The 21,646-nt window shown below is 33.0% G+C and overlaps 1 protein-coding gene and 1 long non-coding RNA gene across 4 annotated transcripts; one reads left to right on the top strand and one right to left on the bottom strand.

Moving 5' to 3' along the window:
- Positions 1-624: 624 nt before the first annotated feature.
- Positions 625-9,454, bottom strand: LOC105840406 (dentin sialophosphoprotein). Of its 2 annotated transcripts, none has more exons than XM_036290438.1 (6): positions 9,240-9,454; positions 6,498-6,551; positions 5,826-6,095; positions 4,805-5,582; positions 4,223-4,431; positions 625-4,101 (listed from the first exon to the last, which is right to left on the bottom strand). In XM_036290438.1, the coding sequence occupies exons 1-6, from the start codon at positions 9,333-9,335 to the stop codon at positions 4,033-4,035; spliced, it is 1,476 nt and encodes a 491-aa protein (XP_036146331.1). In that variant the 5' UTR covers positions 9,336-9,454; the 3' UTR covers positions 625-4,032. The 2 variants fall into 2 exon arrangements, with proteins under 2 accessions (XP_036146331.1, XP_012542779.1); XM_012687325.3 differs by lacking the exon at positions 9,240-9,454 and adding an exon at positions 6,725-6,938.
- Positions 7,609-20,554, top strand: LOC118646787. Of its 2 annotated transcripts, XR_004964225.1 has the most exons (5): positions 7,609-7,881; positions 8,018-8,176; positions 8,264-8,372; positions 8,649-8,730; positions 20,393-20,554. It is a non-coding gene; the product is annotated as an uncharacterized LOC118646787 (long non-coding RNA). The 2 variants fall into 2 exon arrangements; XR_004964224.1 differs by lacking the exon at positions 20,393-20,554 and having other exon boundaries at positions 7,612-7,881; positions 8,649-9,042.
- Positions 20,555-21,646: the final 1,092 nt, after the last annotated feature.

Here is a 21,646-nt window from a genome sequence, read left to right as displayed (position 1 = left end):
AAATATAAAATTTTTTTTAATTATTATATTAATATTTTATTATTACATTTGAATATTCTATTATTACATTATCTTCAAAATTTGAGTACTTCAAAATTGGTTAAAAAGTTATCTAATTTTTTGTTCATTTTTGCTTCTTATAAAAAATCATATTTTGTAGTACAAATTTAATAAAAAAAAGCATTAAGAATTAAAATAAAATTTTTACATTACTAATAAAATTCTAATAAATATGCAAACTCGAATTCTACTCTTACTTATTTAAATGTTATTTATCTAAAACTGTACCAAAATATGGTCAGTTATACTATGTAAGTTATTATAAGTTAAGTTATTTATTGTTTTGTTCTTTGTAAATTTCAAGATCAAAATTCGGATATACATGAGTAAACTTTTTTATTGTTAATTAGAAAAGAAAAAAGAAACCTAAAGACTATATTTTTCAAAAATTCTTTTTAACTAATATAGATAACTTTTAGTTAATATTATGATAGTCAAAACACACACAATACACACACACACACACACACATTCCAAACGGCTGCTAATTATAAAGAAGGTAATGTATTGGATTTTATACAGGGGTTTTATACAAAGTGATGGGAAAGAAAGTAGGCAACGCGATTGCAAAAGAGAAAAATCTTTATAAAATAAATAACATATACATGAATACATATTATTATATCATACTTGAAAATCATAAATAAGTAACATAGGTGTTTTCGTAAAACCCACAATTCCACAGTACTTGTTTTTATTATTTGCATTCTTTATAATTATTTCATATACACTAAAAGGCACGGTATAGCTACCAATATTTCAACGTGGTTACAAAATAATTATCTGTGACCGTGTAAAGGAGTACCGTAAAGCAGACTTACTATTATCGATACCTTCGTGAAATTTCAAACTGTGAATTATGAATAATTATGGCTACCTATCCCGAAAATATCGAGCTCTGCCTGTTCATGAAATTTGTGCATTTAAACACCACTGTGTTACATATGTATATACATTTTTCATAATAAAATTGTTACTTGATTTAACGTACAATCTGCATCGGATATGTTCCTCTCACAAAAGCTGCGTCAAACAACAATCATATAAAAAAAAGGAGAATACCGTTCATTCCCAGGTATACGAGTAAATACATTCAAAAGCATTAAGAGACAAATATAGCGTCTTTTGAAGACGATCCGATTTTACATATGCGTTCTCTAGATATATCTACGTTACAAACATGCGAAGAAGAAAAACCCAAAAAGATACGTAAACAAGATATAGCTTCAAAATTGCCGTCTTACGATTAAACGAGACTTGTCTGAATATACCGAAAAAAGATTTCTTGTTACTGAATAAATATATTTATTTTTAGTATCGTTTTTTCTTGATTTAAATAAATTTCGTGAGTTTATAAAGAAATTATTTTATATACTTGCTAATATTTATTTAAATATATAACTTAACGATACTAAAATAAATATATTTACTTAATATTAAACTTTTTTCAGTGCATTACGCTATCGACCCATCGAGGGCGAGCTTCCTGTCGCACTGAAAGATTAAGAAACCTTTTCAACCGCATGCTCTTGCGGCGGATACAAAAAGACGTTCCTTAAATTATATCCTTACAGTCTACAATGAGAGATACACTTATTTTGTAAACGTGCATGCTAATGGTAACGAAAGTACGGCCTATCTTAAGTGTAACGTTGGAATGTATCTATCTCTCGTCTAGATTCTACGGAGCGTAGGAATGTTTCAAATGCAGTCCTGAATCCCGTCGTCAAGATTACTGTGTCGATAATAGAATGTAACCACGCTGATTGGTCAGGAACACACCTGCTTGTTTTCTTCTGTTTTTTTTTCGCTTTTTAAATACATATTGGGACAAAGACGACAGTTCGAACTAAGCGATTCCGTATTTATCGCGAACGCAGTGTTGAAACGAAGGGACTCACGTGTCGGTGCGGAGCACGTTTTTTGGGATCCGTTTTTATCTTTTTTTGTCTCATTGAATGCTAATTACGTATGAAATACATTAAGAACGAGAATTTTTTTTAGAATTTATTTTTATATTACTATGTATAAGAACTTAACTTTGTAAAAATAAAAAAATAAATGTAATATGCCACAATGTATGTGAAGTATAAATTATGAAATTAATAAATTTGTCAATTAATTTACAGTTTACTAATTTTACATCTAATTCAATTGACAAAAAATTTTAATATACATTTTATATTATTTACTTTAATATTTGTTCTTTTTTCCGCGAAGAACTTAACGATATTTCTTATAACATAGCACACGCGATCGAAGATCAACACCTGTTGATATTTGCATTATTATATAATTTGTCCCTTCCTCTCACATTACGCGCATCGGTGCTGTCAAAATAAATATTTCTCTCGTGACATTCGTACCGAATGTGAATTCATAATTTATAAATATGTAGTAGGACAATAATAATTAAGTATAGTATTATACAAGTGTACAGTGTAAAAAAATGCTGCAAGTATTTGAGCACGGTATTTTTTTCTTTGACCCCTTATCATCCTCTCTTAAGTTTCTATGCAATAAATTATCATTTAATCTTGCGGAATTCAAAATTACACAAGCGACGGAATTTCTTTGTTCGAACTAGACAAATTTCAACGTAGTCTAGCCATCGATGAAAATCTTTCTGTAAAGCTGACTGGCTATACATATTTTTTTTACAAAAGGATTTTGATTTGTCAAGCATCTAGTTGATCCATCTTGTTGTACTTAGTTATTGCATATTAAATGGGAGCAAAATATAAAATATTCGCGTTTAAACATTTTCCTTTCTTTTCGTTTTTTTCTTTTTCAATCGAACTGTATTATCCAAAAATTAATATTCTAGTCTAGCTTTCACTAATTTCCTGCGAATCATGGATGCAAGAAAATATATAAGCACCTAATTTTTCTTTCCCTTTTTCTTAGACAACGTTAACTCTCATAAATAACTTTAGCTTCAAACACTTAGCACCATAACATTCGAAAAAATAATTTGATGGATTTTTTAGGCAATCCATTTCTAGACGGACGATTTCCTGATATTGTTATAATATCGTGTCAGTAACTTTATGTAAAATGAGGTAATGGACAATGTTCAGTCGTAAAATTAAGGGCAGATTTCATTAAACACAACAAAAATGCTAATAGTCTTTAAAAAAAGTAAGAGAGAAATATGACTAAGCTATTATTCGAGTAGTAACTCGTGTGTTCTTTCTTTTTCCGACTCTTCTCCAATATTTAAATTATCATAACACTTGCGTAATATACTTGTAAGAGTAATATAATACTAATATTTTTTTACATAACGTAGAAGGTAGCCTGTCTGAAGTTAAATGAAACAGTTTACTTTATAACGTTCAATGTTTTATCGTTTTTATCAAAATATAAAAGTAAAAGCTTCAAAGTTATTATGAATTTCATAATTGTATAACTGCTATTTCATATAATCCTACATATTTCTTCATGTTTCCGTTTCGTTAGTTGAATGACAGAAGATACTCTTTATGTATATAAATCATAAGAAATACACTTTGCATTCTTCTTAATAACGGCACGTCAATAATCATATTGCTTTTTTTGAATTATGCAATGTCTCAGATAATCTATGAAAGATGACGATTGTTCACAGTACGCAATCATTATATTACGAACTATGACAATTTCAGAGTATCGCTTATCTTTACAAATTGTACAAAAATATGGTATTATCTGTATGGAAATACGCATTCAGACATTTTCCTTCTACGTTTTTTTTCTTTTCTTTGTAGCGCAAACTTATAAGTATTGAGCCACAGCTTGGCAGTGCCTTTATCAGAAACTATTGATTCGATTCTGTGAGTTCCTGAATTCTTACGGTAGTCGGCATAGATATCCGCGCGGCGTTTCTAGCGAATAGGATGTCGATCTTATTAAGATTACATATAGGAGGAACAACTCGCTAGAATTCCTACAGAACAGATCTGTAGCGATACGAATTGAAAATTACATTCCCTATGTATAATCTGCGGTAATACCCGTCGCAAAGTTTGATATATTCTTATCCGTATTTATATCTTCGAGCTAAAATATAACGGTTCTATGTATATATAATTACGTAATTTATGCGAGAGAAAAATATGTGCAATTGCAGTTGTTTAATAGTGCTGCACCGTTTGCGCTAATTTAAGTTCAATTTACTTACGCAAGAGGTACTACTCAAAATCTCATCCATCTCTTCGATTTCTTCGCTCAAATCTTCGGTACGAGCACTTTGAGGCTTTTCCTCTTTCTTTGTTCGCAATTTCACAGGTCTGTCTACCTTATCCGGATCCTTAGTGGGACTTTGCTCGTTTGCGCTACCCGACGCAGATGACACAAAGTCTTCCTCGTAGTTATCTATACCGTCTGTAGCTATAAAAATGTATGTATGTAATTTCAATATTTCATTAAATTTTGTGCTTGAGCCTGATGAGACAAGTTTTTATACAGTTATATTCACAGTCTGTGTACAGGGTATGTTAATATTTTTTAACTAAATTAAATTAAAGTTAATAGTTTATAAAATTAATTTAATTACACACACGTTAAAATTACATAAACGGAAAAACTCAGTTTTTTCTTTTACATAGATAAATTCATAATTTAAGGAAAAAGTTAATAAATTAAAGTTTACATGTCTTAAAAATACCTAAAGTTATTAACTTTATTAAACACTTTTAGTTTTTAATTAATTGCTACTCAACATCTTGGCCTTTATATTAATATTATATTTTTTGTAACTTACCAAGCCCAATGTCCATTAATTCCTTCAGATCGTTAATATTCGCCTTTTTACCATTTAATGGCGGCAGATCGCTAAATATCGAATTGGCTTTCTGATTTATGGTTGGTAAACTCTCTAAAAAAGGCTCAGCTTTATTCATTGCACTAACGCTCTTCCGTTCACCACCGACAATAATCTCGTCGAAATAAATCGTTTTTCCAAAGTTGCTTCCTGCATTAATCGGCTTTTTACTTTGTACATTGTTCTCTATACTTAACTCCAAACTATTTATACTGTTTTGCTTAGTTACATCCTTATTTTGATTTGCTTGCGTGTCGATCACTACAGAGTCGTCGAACTTAATTAAGGACTCGGATTTGTTTAATGGATTAGACGTAATGGTACTATCAGTCTCCAGTGCTGCATCGCTCGTCACCATGCATGTGCCATGTGGATTCGAGGTACTCTTATCAAAATTTATGTTATTGTTCCTGTTACCTTCAATTCCATCAGTGTCCGTTGTACTCTCCCTGAGAGAAGATTGATGCTTATCGTAATCCGATGTGTCCGTCACGACATTGGTTGGCGGATCTTTGCATTTCTTGTCCGTTATTGTCACGTTTATTGGAACTTTCGGACTCTGCTCGGAAATGCTTTCTAACTTTTCGGAGGAATCATTATCATTTGACGACGATAGAGATTCATTGTGGATTATCTTAGGAACAGACACCTCAAATGTTGCATTCGCAAAGTTTGTTGTAGCTTCATCTGTTTCATCATGTCTGTTGCTACTTTTATTCTGTAGAAAGGATACACAAAAATGTACTATATATTAATTTTATTTATTTACTTTGATTAATAATTAAGACTAATAATTCTTGATTATAATTAAAATTTGTTGGTTTTGTGAAATAAGTCTTATACAAGATATATTAATTAAATTTTGCCTAATTTTGATGAATATAGTAACCCATTTTGAGAATTCATACTTCATCAACAATTACAATTGTTTCATTAACGGACTTGATTAAAAAAAAGATACCTTTTGTGAACTATTGAAGGCACCGTTGATGCTATTCTTCAGAATTTCTCCCAGCAATGGCTCAGTTGAATCGATACCTAATTCCTCACACAACTTATTTCTCCCTACATAGTTATACTCCTTCCCAAAGTAAGTTTCTGGATCGTACACCGATATTGTGTAATCGAGACCAAAGTATTCTAGGAACTCCCGAACTAAGGAAAACAATAATTTTCCTTCCGAATTAGACAGGTACTGCTTTACAGTTTTGTTGAGAAGTGGCTCGGGATTCTGAAACATATATTTCAAATCATCTCTGACTACAATCCAGCTTTTTATTCCTTTTGTTCCTTTGTATAAATTTCAAATAATACACATAACTTGTAACTGCTTGCAAGAATTTATGAAGTAGACTATATATATTAAAAAAATATCTGCAGCAGACAATTCATCCTTTATAGGAATTGTATGAAAATTCTAATATATTTATCAAATAGAATTTATAAAAATCCCCCCCAAAATATGTGAAGTTTTCATAAAAATGTTATAAATTCTCTTTTTTCATTTTGTAAGATAAATGCAAAACAGAAATGTTTCGCGTTTTATAGACATAAAAGCCCACAGAGAACAACACTTTGTAAACAGGAAATTTCTCTTTTACACCTTATTACGGCATGCCTCGACAATACTCACCATAACCGAATCCTGCTCCTCGAGTGCCAGAAACACGCTCGCCCTGAGTTCCGCCTGCAAACATTATAAGAGATTCCGTGAAGCCAACGAAAAAGAGAAAATTACGCGGTAATAATTTTTAACCGTAGCTTCTACCCCTTCTCGCCCCAAAAACACTCGCCTAACCTACAGACTCGCGAAATTTTTTTTTTCCTCTTTACGCGAAACATAGCTTCCCAAAGACGCACCCGTATCTTAGCGAGGACGCCGTTACTTTCCAGGGTCTGCACCACCAGGTCCCGCAATTCCGTATCTTCCTCCATTGAGATGTTTCCGTCTATCATGATTATACAAATTAAAAAAAAATCCGCCGAAACGACACTCAAGAGATGTAAATATTTACGCTTTCCATCGCGTGTCTACTTTTTTCGCGGAAGCGACACACTACCTGGGGATTTTTCTTGTCTCCCCTAACGTGCAATTTAGGGATTTTTCCTCTCGTTAAGTCGAATCGGAATCGAAATTACTTTTCGATCTTTAGAAATATCGAAATACTGCGTTTCAATATTTCTAAAGATCGACCCTGTGCATCAAAAATACTAGCAACAAATTGTTATGATAATTTAAATATGGTAAACAAAAATTTTGTTTACCATATTTAAATCATCGTAACAATTTGTTGTTAAAAAAATACATCTTTTCGTTATAACCTACAATTAAATGTGGCCGAACTAAGACCGGATCTACAATAGGTGTAGCAAGCCTTAAGCCCTAAGGCCGGAATTCATAGTCGAATCTTATTCAAGTTCCAGCTTAAGCACGATCTTGAGACGTCAATGCTGTTATTTCATTGGTTAAGTAAGTCTCAAGTCGGCTCAAAGCTAGACTTAAGACAATGCTTGAGCTTAAGATCGGTCTATGAATCCCGTCCTAAGAAATTAACCTATAAGCCCGGATCTACAATAGTGTAGTAAGCCTTATGCCATAAGGAATTAACCAATTATATTCGATTATTCTTCTCATATTCGATTATAATTGGTCAATTTCTTAGGGCATAAGGCTTACTCATAGACCTTATAGATATAGACCGGCAATTGCCTACAGCAGTGCTCGGAATTAGTTGCACATTTCGCCTCGATTCCTGAGGCGGTTACACGACATTTTCCAGAAAACTAGATGAGAAAATGTTGGTACTAACCAAATTCTCTAGGCAATACCGTTTCAATTTCTGCAGGTTAGTAACACTGTTAAAGTAGTAAATCCAAGGTTTGCAGAGTCGGTTTTGACGTATGCGCGCGTATGTGTCAAACAATAAATATTGTATAAATGATTTATAACATTTGATTTAATCAATGAATAAAAATTACACAAATAACTAAAAATATAGTGCATAGAGATGAACAAGGTGAACAAATGTTTTATATATTTATATGTATATGAGAGAACAAATTATTATTATATTTATAATATATTAATGTATTATATTATATTATATTGTATTTATATTATATTATATTATATTATGTTATATTAATTTTCAGTTTCTTTAATGTGCCTTTATAAACACTATGATTGAATTCTTGTTCTTCGCCTTGGAATCATTCAGATTTCAATGAAATAAAATTAAGCTAAGCATAAGAAGCATAAAGAAGGAAGATGGAAAGAAAGAAGGGAGAATAAACGAATATATCAGATAATTAGTTAATATCTTTATAAAAAATTATGTATTCTATATGTGCTTTTTGTAGATGAACCGATTCTTTTCTTGAATTAATTTTTTGTTTTAGCTTCTCAGTCAATCATTTGCTTGTAGAATGTTAACGGCTGGAGAACAATCCCTTGCAGAGTGAAACTACCAAATTTTAAGCCTACTACGTTCTCGAGTGTACCAAAATTGTAAGCAAAAAAATTGAAATCACATACATTGTAGCATTAAGTAAATTTATCATCAACAATACAGTAACAAATTGATACAACAAACTAAGAGTAGGCTTGTCGAAATTGTTTGTACTACGAAGCATATGTACTGTTTGTACCAGCAATGTACTCACATTGTTTACACTAGAGATACTGTTGCGTTTATCGTTAATATGTCATCAACGCTTTTGACAAACCTGCTCATTATTCATTGTCACTTTGTCTGCTGATTGATGTATATCTTTTACCTTTCAGCAAGCAGGAAATGTGTTATCCACCCACCTTTGCTAGAATAGAGGTTCGGAGTAGCAATGGAATGCTTGTCAAGGATTATTTTGTAAGTAAATTTACACTATTTGAAGTAAAAGAATACATGATCGTAAATGCATTAAGATCATAATAAATAAAGAATTAAGTTACAAGTCTAGGAACAATAATTAAAAAAAGAATAGTAGTAATATTAAAACGTTTATTTACTCATAAATTGTTATTTTCCTATTAATTTGGATAATTTATATAAGATTAATAAAAGATCCAAATCTTCGTTATTTTCAATTTCACTCCAGATTTCTAATATTTTATTTTATTTGGATCTTGTCAAAAGCGTTGATGACATATTAACGATAAACGCAACAGTATCTCTAGTGCAGAAACACGCTCGCCCTGAGTTCCGCCTGCAAACATTATAAGAGATTCCGTGAAGCCAACGAAAAAGAGAAAATTACGCGGTAATAATTTTTAACCGTAGCTTCTACCCCTTCTCGCCCCAAAAACACTCGCCTAACCTACAGACTCGCGAAATTTTTTTTTTCCTCTTTACGCGAAACATAGCTTCCCAAGACGCACCCGTATCTTAGCGAGGACGCCGTTACTTTCCAGGGTCTGCACCACCAGGTCCCGCAATTCCGTATCTTCCTCCATTGAGATGTTTCCGTCTATCATGATTATACAAATTAAAAAAAAATCCGCCGAAACGACACTCAAGAGATGTAAATATTTACGCTTTCCATCGCGTGTCTACTTTTTTCGCGGAAGCGACACACTACCTGGGGATTTTTCTTGTCTCCCCTAACGTGCAATTTAGGGATTTTTCCTCTCGTTAAGTCGAATCGGAATCGAAATTACTTTTCGATCTTTAGAAATATCGAAATACTGCGTTTCAATATTTCTAAAGATCGACCCTGTGCATCAAAAATACTAGCAACAAATTGTTATGATAATTTAAATATGGTAAACAAAAATTTTGTTTACCATATTTAAATCATCGTAACAATTTGTTGTTAAAAAAATACATCTTTTCGTTATAACCTACAATTAAATGTGGCCGAACTAAGACCGGATCTACAATAGGTGTAGCAAGCCTTAAGCCCTAAGGCCGGAATTCATAGTCGAATCTTATTCAAGTTCCAGCTTAAGCACGATCTTGAGACGTCAATGCTGTTATTTCATTGGTTAAGTAAGTCTCAAGTCGGCTCAAAGCTAGACTTAAGACAATGCTTGAGCTTAAGATCGGTCTATGAATCCCGTCCTAAGAAATTAACCTATAAGCCCGGATCTACAATAGTGTAGTAAGCCTTATGCCATAAGGAATTAACCAATTATATTCGATTATTCTTCTCATATTCGATTATAATTGGTCAATTCTTAGGGCATAAGGCTTACTCATAGACCTTATAGATATAGACCGGCACATTGCCTACAGCAGTGCTCGGAATTAGTTGCACATTTCGCCTCGATTCCCTGAGGCACCGCCTGCTATGCCCCCACTACCGCTGTAGGCTCGACGGCCGAGCCGCCGATCGCGCGCGTGGCCTTGTGTCTCAGGAGCGTTCTACGATAGATATGCCTGGTCCATTCGCGTGATTAAAAAATTCTCTTGCGCTGTGAATAATTTTTTTATTTTTACAGACAATTAAAGTTATTAATAATATTTTTCCTCCTGGGTGATGTGGAAAGCTATTGACAAAATTGCAATTATTACATTGTGTTATATTATGCTCATTATATGTATATACAAATATGTTTATAAACGTAAAAATAATATTAATAACTTTAATTGTCTGTAAAAATAAAAAAATTATTCACAGCGCAAGAAAATTTTTTAATCACGCGAATAGACCAGGCATATCTATCGTAGAACGCTCCTGAGACACAAGGCCACGCGCGCGTTCGGCGGCTCGGCCGTCGAGCCTACAGCGGTAGTGGGGGCATAGCAGGCGGTGCCTCAGGAATCGAGGCGAAATGTGCAACTAATTCCGAGCACTGGCCTACAGTTTGTGTATAGAAAACAGTGTCCAGAAGAGGTGCGAGAGAGAAACAGACTTTTTAGTACTTCTTTCTCTAAAGTTACCGGAAATAACTATTGCGCATGTCAGCACTCATGCATACATATGTATATACATATATATACACACACATAAGTTAAAACACGTGACCAAAACGTATCCAATCATTGGATTTCAATGTATAATATGTACAAGCATGCGCAAAACATATTTCCGGACTCTTTAGAGAGAGAAGTATGGACACGGTTTCGCTTGGTATTGCCAGTCCATATCTATAAGGTCTATGGGCTTACTATACCTATTGTAGATCCGGCCTAAGGCCGGATCTACAATAATGTATTAAGCCTTAAGCCCTAAAAAATTAACCAATTATATTCGTTTATTCTTCTCACATTCAATTATAATTGGTTAGTTTCTTATGGCATAAAGCTTACTATACCTAGGCAGCGATCATGTAACTTTCTTTAGGGCGGAAACGTGAAAAGTGAAAAGTTTTGTGTAACTATCTCTTTCTATTATGGTAAATAGAAAGAGACAGTAACTTAAAACTTTCCACTTTTCACGTTTCTGCCCTAGGAGCAAAATTACATGATCGATACCCTATTGTAGATTTGGGCTTAGGCCGATATTCATAGACCTAGTTTACACCGAGCACTTGGTATAAGTATTAAATAGTAAATAACTAGTGAATGTGTTTAATCATTGGCTGATCAGCTTAAATTCACTACTTGATACGCGTACCAAGTGCTCGGTGTAAACTAGGGCATAGTCGAATTTTATATTTAAGATCATCTTAAGTACTATTTTAAGTACTGTCTGACGATCCGCGCGTATCGGGCGTATCGAACTCTGCAACCAATCACAAACATCCCGCTGCTTTCAGTACGGGCCACCGCACAAACTCTTCCATAACGCGTTACGTTACGTTAAGTACTCCATACGAACCTAAGTTGTACTTAAAATTTAACTTAAATCAACGCACAAAGAAATCCTTAACGTAAGAACTTAGGAACTTACGTTAAAAGTTTCTTTGTGCGTTGATGTAAGTTTAATTTTAAGTACAAACTTAGATTTATGGAGCACTTAACGTAACGTAACGTGTTACGAAAAAGCTTATGCGGTGGCCCTACGTCGAAATATGTCTCTTATGTCCCATGAAGCGGATTACGCGGAAGCGGAACGAGCGGATCACCAATCATGGGACTGTTTCAACGGAATTTTTAAAAAGGTTCTATTAGAACGATCCCGTGATTAGTGATCCGTTGATTCTGTTTCCGCGTAATCCGCTCCATGGGACATAAGAGCCACATTTTGGCATATCGAACACACACACACACACACACACACACACACACACACACAAGCATGCGTGGCCATTTCTAACTCTAACCTTTTCGTGCCCATAAGAAGTACACACACAGTCGCATGCATCGACATATAGAATGGACTGAGCATTGCGATGGGCAAGCGCGCGCCTGCTTTAGAGTGAGAGGTACTACACCTGAGGCCTATGTTTGTCTCTCTTGCAAGCTTCTGATTTGTTATTTCGTCCTCTTCCGTGAATGGAGGGGGACGAAATAACAAATCAGAAGCTTGCAAAAGAGACAAATATAGGCCTCAGGTGTAGTACCTCTCACTCTAAAGCAGGCGCGCGCTAACCTATCGCAATGCTCAGTCCATTCTATATGTCGATGGTCGCATGTGAGAACGCGTGGTGATCGGACGGGAGAGTTGCGATAGCATACAAACGGTGCCACGTAATTTAGTAGAAATACAACCAGTCCTTATCAGGGCTAAAAGAGAGGTGATAAAATCCCTGAAAAGGGTGATAAAGTCTAAAAAAGAGAAAGTGTCACGAAAATCTGATACGATAAAAAGATTTGCGAGAAGTGTGCTCAAGTTCCCGGTAAGAAGAATAGAACATTCGAGAATGAAGACTGCGCAAGCGCCGCGGAACAAAGAGAACAAAGACAAGGAGGACGAGAATACCGCGAAACGCGGCACTACAAAAAGTAAGGAAATATAAGTAGAAGGAAAGAGTCCAAAAGTGAAAAGTGATTTGTCTAAAGAGAGTGTAGAAAAAATAATAGGTGTGAGCCCAAGTGAGGAGGAAAAAATAGATCTAACCTATAGTGGTAATAGTAGTAGTGAGGACCACATGGATGTGGAATCAGAGGAGATGCGAAAGAATAAGAAAAGTGCCGGAAAAAGGAAGAGGCAAGACAAAGGAGAAAAAAAAGAACAGGAAGAAGTAAAACAAAGGAAAATTCGAGTATTAAAAGATATAGGAAAAAGTGATGAAATGGATACAACAGACTCAACAACATCAAGAGACAACGAACTACATCAAGACTTTAGATACAACAGCATCGTCCACTACATACTTTACTGACGACGAACCAAAAAAAGAAACAATTTATTGCAGAAATGGCAAGATACTATATAACTACGGAGGCCACGATCCACAAGCAAACAAAAAAGAGGAAAAGGGTTTTAAGGCAGGACACAAAGAAGACTGCGTAATATCGGTAAGACTCAGGCAAGAAAGTATGGAAAAACGAGGTAAGATCAACTGTTTTAAAATTCTCAATGCATTAGCAAAAGAGGACATTAAGCCAGATACCTTTATAAAAACTGGATTTAGAACTGCAGATTTACATTACCTTGGCATTGATAAAGCAAACAAAGTAATTCGTAAGATCGAAAAAATAAAAGAGCTTGAGTTCAGCGTACTCAAGAGGAATACAGCAATAAAGGGCGTAGTAACTGATTGGGGAGACAAAGTCGAGGATTTAGCCATTGCTATTGATCAAAGAGAGGATATACAAAAGATGGAAAAGTTAATATCGCGAAGGTACAATAACGTAGTGAAAAAAAATGGAAAGTATTGTAACTAATAATATAATAATTACATTTAGAGGTAACATGATGCCTAGATTCCTCTCTCTGTACGGGGGACTAGTCAAAATTAAAATAAGACCGTACATCCTGGACGTAAAACAGTGTTTTAAGTGTTACAGGTTTGGCCACGTGCAAGCTGTCTGTAGAGAGAAAGAAAAAGTATGCATTATATGTGGTGACAAGTTCCACGGGACCTGTGACAAAGCACCAAAGTGTAAAAACTGTGGCGAGGCTCACAAGGCAAATAGTAAACTATGCCGTGAATTCATACATCAAAAGAACGTTCTAAGACACGCTGCGGAGAAAAATATTTCAATTACTGAAGCCAAACAGGAATTGGGACAGAAATCCACAAGATATCGAGATGCACTTGTAAGAGACAAAGCAGGAACAAGCAGGAGCGATACTGCAGTAACAAAAGGAAAAGTAGCAACAGTGAAAAGCAAAGAGAAACAAGTAAGACAACTGGCAACAACAAGTGGAAAGACCGCAAACATTCAGAAGCAAAAGAATAAGGAAAGTGAATACAAACAATGGATGGAAGAAGAAAGACAAGAAGAAGAAGATAGCTACTGGATAAGTCAAAAAACCAAAAATAAAAGAGACAATAATAATAGAGCAAGACAGGCAAATGCCTATGAAGAAGAAGAAAAGGAAAAGGATAATATAGACATTGAAGAACCGAAAGACAAAGAAATTGCTACAAAAAGTATAAGACAAGTCATTCAACGGAATGAACATAATGAGTATTTCCTGCTGGCTTTAAAAGAAGTAATTGAGGTAATACATGGTAAAATCAACAAAGTGTTAGAAGAAAGAAAACAAAAAGAGGATAAGCAAAAGGACCGAGAGGAATGGAGCTAGTCGTATGGAACGCTAGAGGTATAAGAGGAAAAATACCTGAACTAAGTAACCTAATCAGTGAAATTGACATTCTGTGTGTAACAGAAACAAAACTAAAGGAAGAGGATAAAATACACATGCAAGGTTATAACATAGAAAGAACAAACAGGAGGAATAATTCTAATATCGGTGCAAGAGGAACAGCCATTATCATCAAAAAAAGTATTACGTACCAAAGATTACAGCTCATTAGTACTCCCAAGCTACGCGAAGTTACGGCAGTAAGAATTAATATGACAAAACACAAGGAGACCCTTACCATAATTGCTGTATACCGACAGCCAGGACATCAAATAGTTAAAAAAGAGTGGAAACAATTCATGGAACAATTTAAAAAGGTAAGAAACCTTATTATTACAGGAGATTTTAATGCCCATAATACTGCTTGGAACTGTAAGAATATAGACAACAATGGAACAATACTTGCGGATGCTGTTTGGGAAACTGACTTATATGTCATAAACACAAATATCAAAAGTTACATGGGATCACATGACAAGTCAAGGTCAAGCCTGGATCTGATTATTGTATCAACAAATTTGATAGACAAAACGGATCATCAACAAAAGTAAGTGACACATGGAGCTCAGACCACCACCCCATCAGCGTTAAAATTAATATGATAACAGAGTATTATAGAAAAAAGACTAACAGAATAACCAAAAAGAACATGAAAAAATACAAGGAAGTCTTAATGACATGGTACAAAGATAAAATGAAAGATTGGAAGAGGAAAGATCCAAAACAAGTATACAATTTGCTTATAGAAGGATTGAAAAGCGGCATAGAAAATAAAAAGGATAAGAGAATCAAACAAAAAGATCTAAGCATAGGACATTTTGATAACAGAAGAGACAAGAAAGCAAGCCAAAAACCCTGGTGGAATGAGGACTGTAAAAATTGCATAGAAGTGCGAAAAAGTGCTCTAAAACAATTCTATAAGATACAATCGATAAAAGATTTCATAGAATTTCAGAAAGCGAAGGCACAAGCAAAGAAAACAATCAATCAAACAAAGAGAAATAATTTTTATGCCTTTATAGAAAGTATAAATAAAAATATTGGCATGACATATGTTTGGAATAAATTGAGAATACTAAGAAATCCAAAAAAGACAGTAAATTGGAATAAGTGGCAAACCAAAGACAGGAACGCAACAATCGCAAAGAAAATTCAAGAATATGCATTGCCATGGGCACCAACCAAAAAAATAAAGAAAATAACAGTACACGAAGAAATAGATCTCAACAAAGAAATAAAAGGAGGAGGTAAGAAGAGCCATTAAAAAAGCAAAGAGAAGCTTAGCCTCCGGGCTGGATCACATAGAATACAGAATGCTAAAAGAATTGCCAGAAATATATGAATCAATCATCTCATATTTCCAACCAAATATTTGAAGGAAATATGGAAATCCCGGAAGACTGGAAGAAATTTTAAGTCATCTTCATTGACAAACAAGACAAGGAAGACGTGAGGCCGATTTCACTGTCATCATGCATGAGGAAAATGTAAATGTAAATTTGCTCACTTTTTCTAACCTCAAAAAAAATTTTTTTTAATGTTGGTCCGGCGGATCAAAGTAGTCTATCCTTATGTATTTTGTCCGGCTGAATCGAAATTCAAGGTCAGAATTGCTGAATTGGCTTATTTTTTTCTAACCTCAAAAAAACACCTTGTAAAAGCAGCTTGGATCTTAAATGTATAATTTGGAGCGTGCAAACTTGCGTAAGCACATTATCCGGGGAAAATTCAATACTTATAACAAGTCTGAGCTTCTGTGAATGAATAGCGTAGAAAATTCACTCCCTTTTCCTATTATATTTAACTCTTTTATTCTGACCTTGGATTTGGATTCAGCGGGTCAAAATACATAAGGATTGACTGATTATATAGTCTGGTCCGCCAACATTAAAAAAAATTTTTTTTTGAGGTTAGGAAATGCGAGCTAACTTTGCAATTTTGACTTTGGATTCGTATTCAGCGGGTCAAAATACATAAGAATTGACTAGTCTAATCCGCCGGACCAACCTTTTTTTTTGTGTGTTTGTGTTATTTTATAATTTTGCCGGACAGAACATTCTGTTGTTCTTTATGGTATCCGAATTAAACGATTAAAACTTTATCTGAATATGGATACTTTCCTATATTATCTTATCTGGTTATCTTATTGAATAAAAAAATTACGACTTAAAGTCTATATAAATTATTCAGATAATTCTATATTCAGATAAAGTTTTAATCGTTTGATTCAGACACGATAAAGAACGATAAAATGTTATGTTCGACAAAATTGCGAAATAATTTTTCCCTGTTTAAAATATCTCCAATTATATAGACAATGATAGAAAACTATTATAGTATATAACATATTTTTAATAAAAACGTATAGGGACAATTTCAGATTAATTTATATAGATTTTACGTCATAATTTTTATATTCAGTAAGATAGCCAGATAAATTGTATAGGAAAGTACTCATATTCAGATAAAGATTTAATCGTTTAATTTAGATACGATAAGAAACGATAGAACTTTATGTCCGCCGAAATTGGAATACATCTGATAGAAACGTATAGGAACAATTTCAGATTAATTCATATAGAGTCTTATAGACCTTGAATCGTAAATTTCATATTCAGTACGATAAGTAGATAGGATCATATAGAAAAGTAGTCGTATTTAGATAAAGTTTTAATCGTTTATTTCAGATACGATAAGAAACGATAGAATTTTATAACTTTTCTATCTGGCAGGAAATCTAGTGTCTGATAGAAACGATAGATTCAGATAAAATCATATTAAATTTCTATCAAATTTCTATGTTTCTATCAGTTTCTATCGTACTTTTTGAACAGGGTATTTACTGTAGTGAAAGATACCTCACCACAAGAATTATTCTTATCGAGAGTGCACTCGAAGACATACAAGAAGCGCTAGGTTATATAGGTTTGGAAATAAACCCCCAAAAAACAAGGATAATGAAATTCAACAGAAAGGGAATAATAAACAACTCAGCGTCAATTAATTACAAGAAGCAAAAAATAAAAATACAGTCAGAAGTAAAATTTCTAGGAATATAGCTAGACAGCAAAATGCAGTTTACAAAGCATTGCAGTGTAATGAGAGATAAGGCAAGAAAAGTCAATAATGTTCTCAAATATGCAAACAAAGTATCAAGAGGCGTGGAAGTTAACACAGCCTTACTACTATACAAAAGCTTAGTAAGATCATCCATAGAATATGGTATAACAATATATATGCCTACAAACAATAAAGACGCTGCAAACAAAATTGAAAAAGCACAATACATGGGAATAAGAACTGCAATGGGTTACAGAAATAGCACCCTAACAAATGTTATGTTAGCAGAAGCAAAAGTAATGGCAATGACAAACAGAGCAAAATTGTTAGCAAGAAACTATTGGATAAAAATCATAGGACAAGATACTACAGAGAAAGACGGTGAGATAACCGAAATCGAAATCTTAGCCAAAGAAGAACTGAAACAGAAAGTAAACACCCCATGGAAAAAAGATAGTATCCTGGTGGAAGCATGGAACCGGGTCAAGAAGGATGCAGAAATACTAGGAAAAAGTACAAGAAATGAGCTGTATCAAATGAACTACTGGGATCTAACAAATAACGTTAACATAGAAGCGGATATAGGAGAGAAATATAAAGGGAAGAAGAAAATAAATGAACAGGAAATAATACAAGAAATACAAAACAAACATGGATTAGAAAAAAAGAACACAATGAGAATATACACTGATGGTTCCAAAATAGAAGACAAGCCTCGGTGGGAAGTGCCTTCTTTATAGAAAACGAAGAAATGGGATACTTCATGAGCCTTAACGACACAGCCACAGTTTTTACAGCAGAAGCATGCGCGATTGCAAAAGCCTTAGAATGGATAGTACACAAGAAAGTCAATAAAGATATCTTAGTACTCACAGACAGCTTGAGCACACTTAAGGCCCTAAATGAACGGCCCAATAATGAAATCACCCCATGCTCAAACAACTACGTCCTAGAGATTAGAAAATGACATTTTAAAATAATGAAAGATTATAACAAAAAAGTAGTAATTGCCTGCATCCCAGCACACAAAGGTATCTGGGGAAATAAAGAGGTAGATAAGTTAGGGCCACCGCACAAACTCTTCCATAACGCGTTACGTTACGTTAAGTACTCCATACGAACCTAAGTTGTACTTAAAATTTAACTTAAATCAACGCACAAAGAAATCCTTAACGTAAGAACTTAAGAACTTACGTTAAGGATTTCTTTGTGCGTTGATTTAAGTTAAATTTTAAGTACAACTTAGGTTCGTATGGAGTACTTAACGTAACGTAACGCGTTATGGAAGAGTTTGTGCGGTGGCCCTTAGCAAAAGAAGCTACGGAAAAAACACACAAAAGAGCTTAAAATCCCTGGCAAAGATTTAAAAAACAAATACACGGAAGAGCTAATGCAAAAAAACAACAGATATCTAGAGACACAGGTGAATTTCAAGGGAAAGTTCTACTTTGAAAACTTCTACAGAAGCAATGAAAGGAGCCCATGATTCAAAGGAACAAACATCCCAAGAAGGGCTGTAGTACTATACAATAGGTTAAGATCGAACCACTTTAATCTAAATTCAAGCTTGGCGCGGAAAGGCTACATTGATGACACCAGATGTCAGTGAGATAACGAGAGAGAGGACGTGGACCATCTCATATTCAACTGTCACACCTATGACGAAGCAAGAATAGAAATGAACCTAACCGAACAACTGAATAAAGTAGGAGCTAGCAGCCCGGACAGCGTCTGGAATTGGTTGAAAAGAGAGGAACTGAGCACACTCAAGATAGTATATGAATTTATTAAGAAAATAGGAAGAATAATATAAGAAAAAGAGGGAGGCGGGGTAGCAACCTTGCAAAGATAAGAGACATACGTGTCATATATCTGCATCAGATCAGACACAATAAACCTCCCCCCCCCAAAAAAAAATAAGAAGTACACAAGAAGTGACAAGAAAGAGTAGCACGCGTAGTACTAATGAATCTGAAGAGTTATAATAAAAAGAAGTAAATATATACACCCCCAGTGCACACGCCATGTAACAATATACGACTGTGCATATGTATGGGTGCGTTCGGGGAGACCACTAATCTCATTAAAGTGGATATGGCATAGGACGAAATAAGTGTGACCAATTGAAGGTTGTAGTCTCTGTACACAATATGGCGGTGTATACGAATACGAACACAGTTTACTGTGACGATGATACGAAATTCCACGTGTAATTAATTATCTATAGACGTAGATGTGTAGCAGTTTTCCAAAATATTACTTTTTTTATAATAAAAATAGTAAAATAGTAAAATAGTGAGATTCCAAAATTAAAAAATGTGTTTATTGTGGAAAAGAAAGTGAAAATAAACAACAAACGTTTCATAGGTGAGTAAGGTTAAGTCTGAAAAGTTTAATAATAATATGTTTAATATATAATGTATCTGGATTCAAATATGTACCTCATAAGTACATAAGTTTTGTTGAATACACATTTTTATTATGTTGCTTTAAATTACAAATTTAAGTTTTAAGTGATACGTTTGTTTTGAATTCATATATTTTATGTTATAAAATATATTTATAATGTAACATTATTGTCATTATGTTTAAATAGCACAGCATGTGACTTGCAAAGTTTAATAAAGCACGCAAAATAACATTTTTCTATTACTACTTTTCTATTACTATTTTCTAAAAAACGCGATAAAAAAATTATCTTATTTTCTTCTATGCTGTGCATGTATATAGTGCATGTATATACATTTTATTATGTACATTATAATATTTATACTTAAATATTAAATAAATCTATGCTAATCTATGTCTAATAGTTACTTTTTTTACAAGCTGCAAGTATGGATTACTACAACACAATTAAGGACACGAGGACAAAATAAGCTATAACAATACCCTTTAAACTTACTTATAAGTTTAGTAGTAGTAGTAGTATTATTTATTAGTAAAATTATTTAACAAGATGGTCATAAATAAAAATTTACGATTTTTAGACACCTGCAAAATTTTATTTTTTAATCTTTTATTTATCCTCTTATTTAATAAAATATTTATATATTTTGACTCAATTTATACATAAAAATGTTATATATTACCAAATATTTTTTTAAATATTACAAAATATTTGTTATAAAGTCACTTACAAATGTCACTTACAATTATAAAAAAATACATAATATTAAATGTTATATGTATGATATAAAACAATATTATAAAAATTCAAATAAACACATTCCAGATTAATATTTTAGAACATTTCAAATTACTAAACATATACATTTTAATATATTTTGTAAATTAATTAATTTTTTAATTCATTTTTACTGGTTACATTATAATCATATTTTACATTTTTACAATATATCTTATTTAACACATATATTTTGTGTTAGTTATTCAAATTTTCCGCCAAAAGCGTGTACGCTGACTACAACTTTAATGGCTTCCGGTATTCTATTGGTCACACTTTTTTACCTCAGATTATTAGGGTATGCCATATCCACTTTAATGAGATCAGTGGGGGAGACACTATTAACGTTACAAACGCTAACGCTATCTGAACTGTTCGTGGAGCCAATAGCGTGATAGTGATAGCGAGTTCCGTGAACAGCTATAGCGTAGCAAACGCTGTTGGGCAGTTGATTAGCCATTGCCAGCAATATTAACAAAATGTTTATATATATATTAATAATTATTTATGTTAACTATGTTACTTAGTATATTTATTATTATTTTTCTTTATATATATATATGATACTTATTTGTTTATATTTATTTTATATTCAATATTTTAATAATTATAAAATGATTATTAAACAATTAAATTTTTCAATGAAAATTGAAATTATTGAAGTTCACAAAATAAAAATTATTAAAATTATTTACGATCTTATTAAATAAATTTTTTAATTTTTAAATAAATTAAATAATTAATAAGTCCTATATATTACTCTTTAATTAAAATTATTTTATATGTAATAAAATAAAATAATTTAAACAATTTCCTATAAATTTTTATTTTGTTCCATTTTTCTATCTCAATTCAAAATCAAATTAATTATTAATTTATATTTATTTTACATAATA

Source organism: Monomorium pharaonis, chromosome 8 (genome assembly GCF_013373865.1).
Source record: "Monomorium pharaonis isolate MP-MQ-018 chromosome 8, ASM1337386v2, whole genome shotgun sequence".
Classification (NCBI taxonomy): Eukaryota; Metazoa; Arthropoda; class Insecta; order Hymenoptera; family Formicidae; genus Monomorium; species Monomorium pharaonis.
Note: the sequence above shows the minus strand (reverse complement) of the source record. Positions and strands in the feature narration are given on the sequence as shown.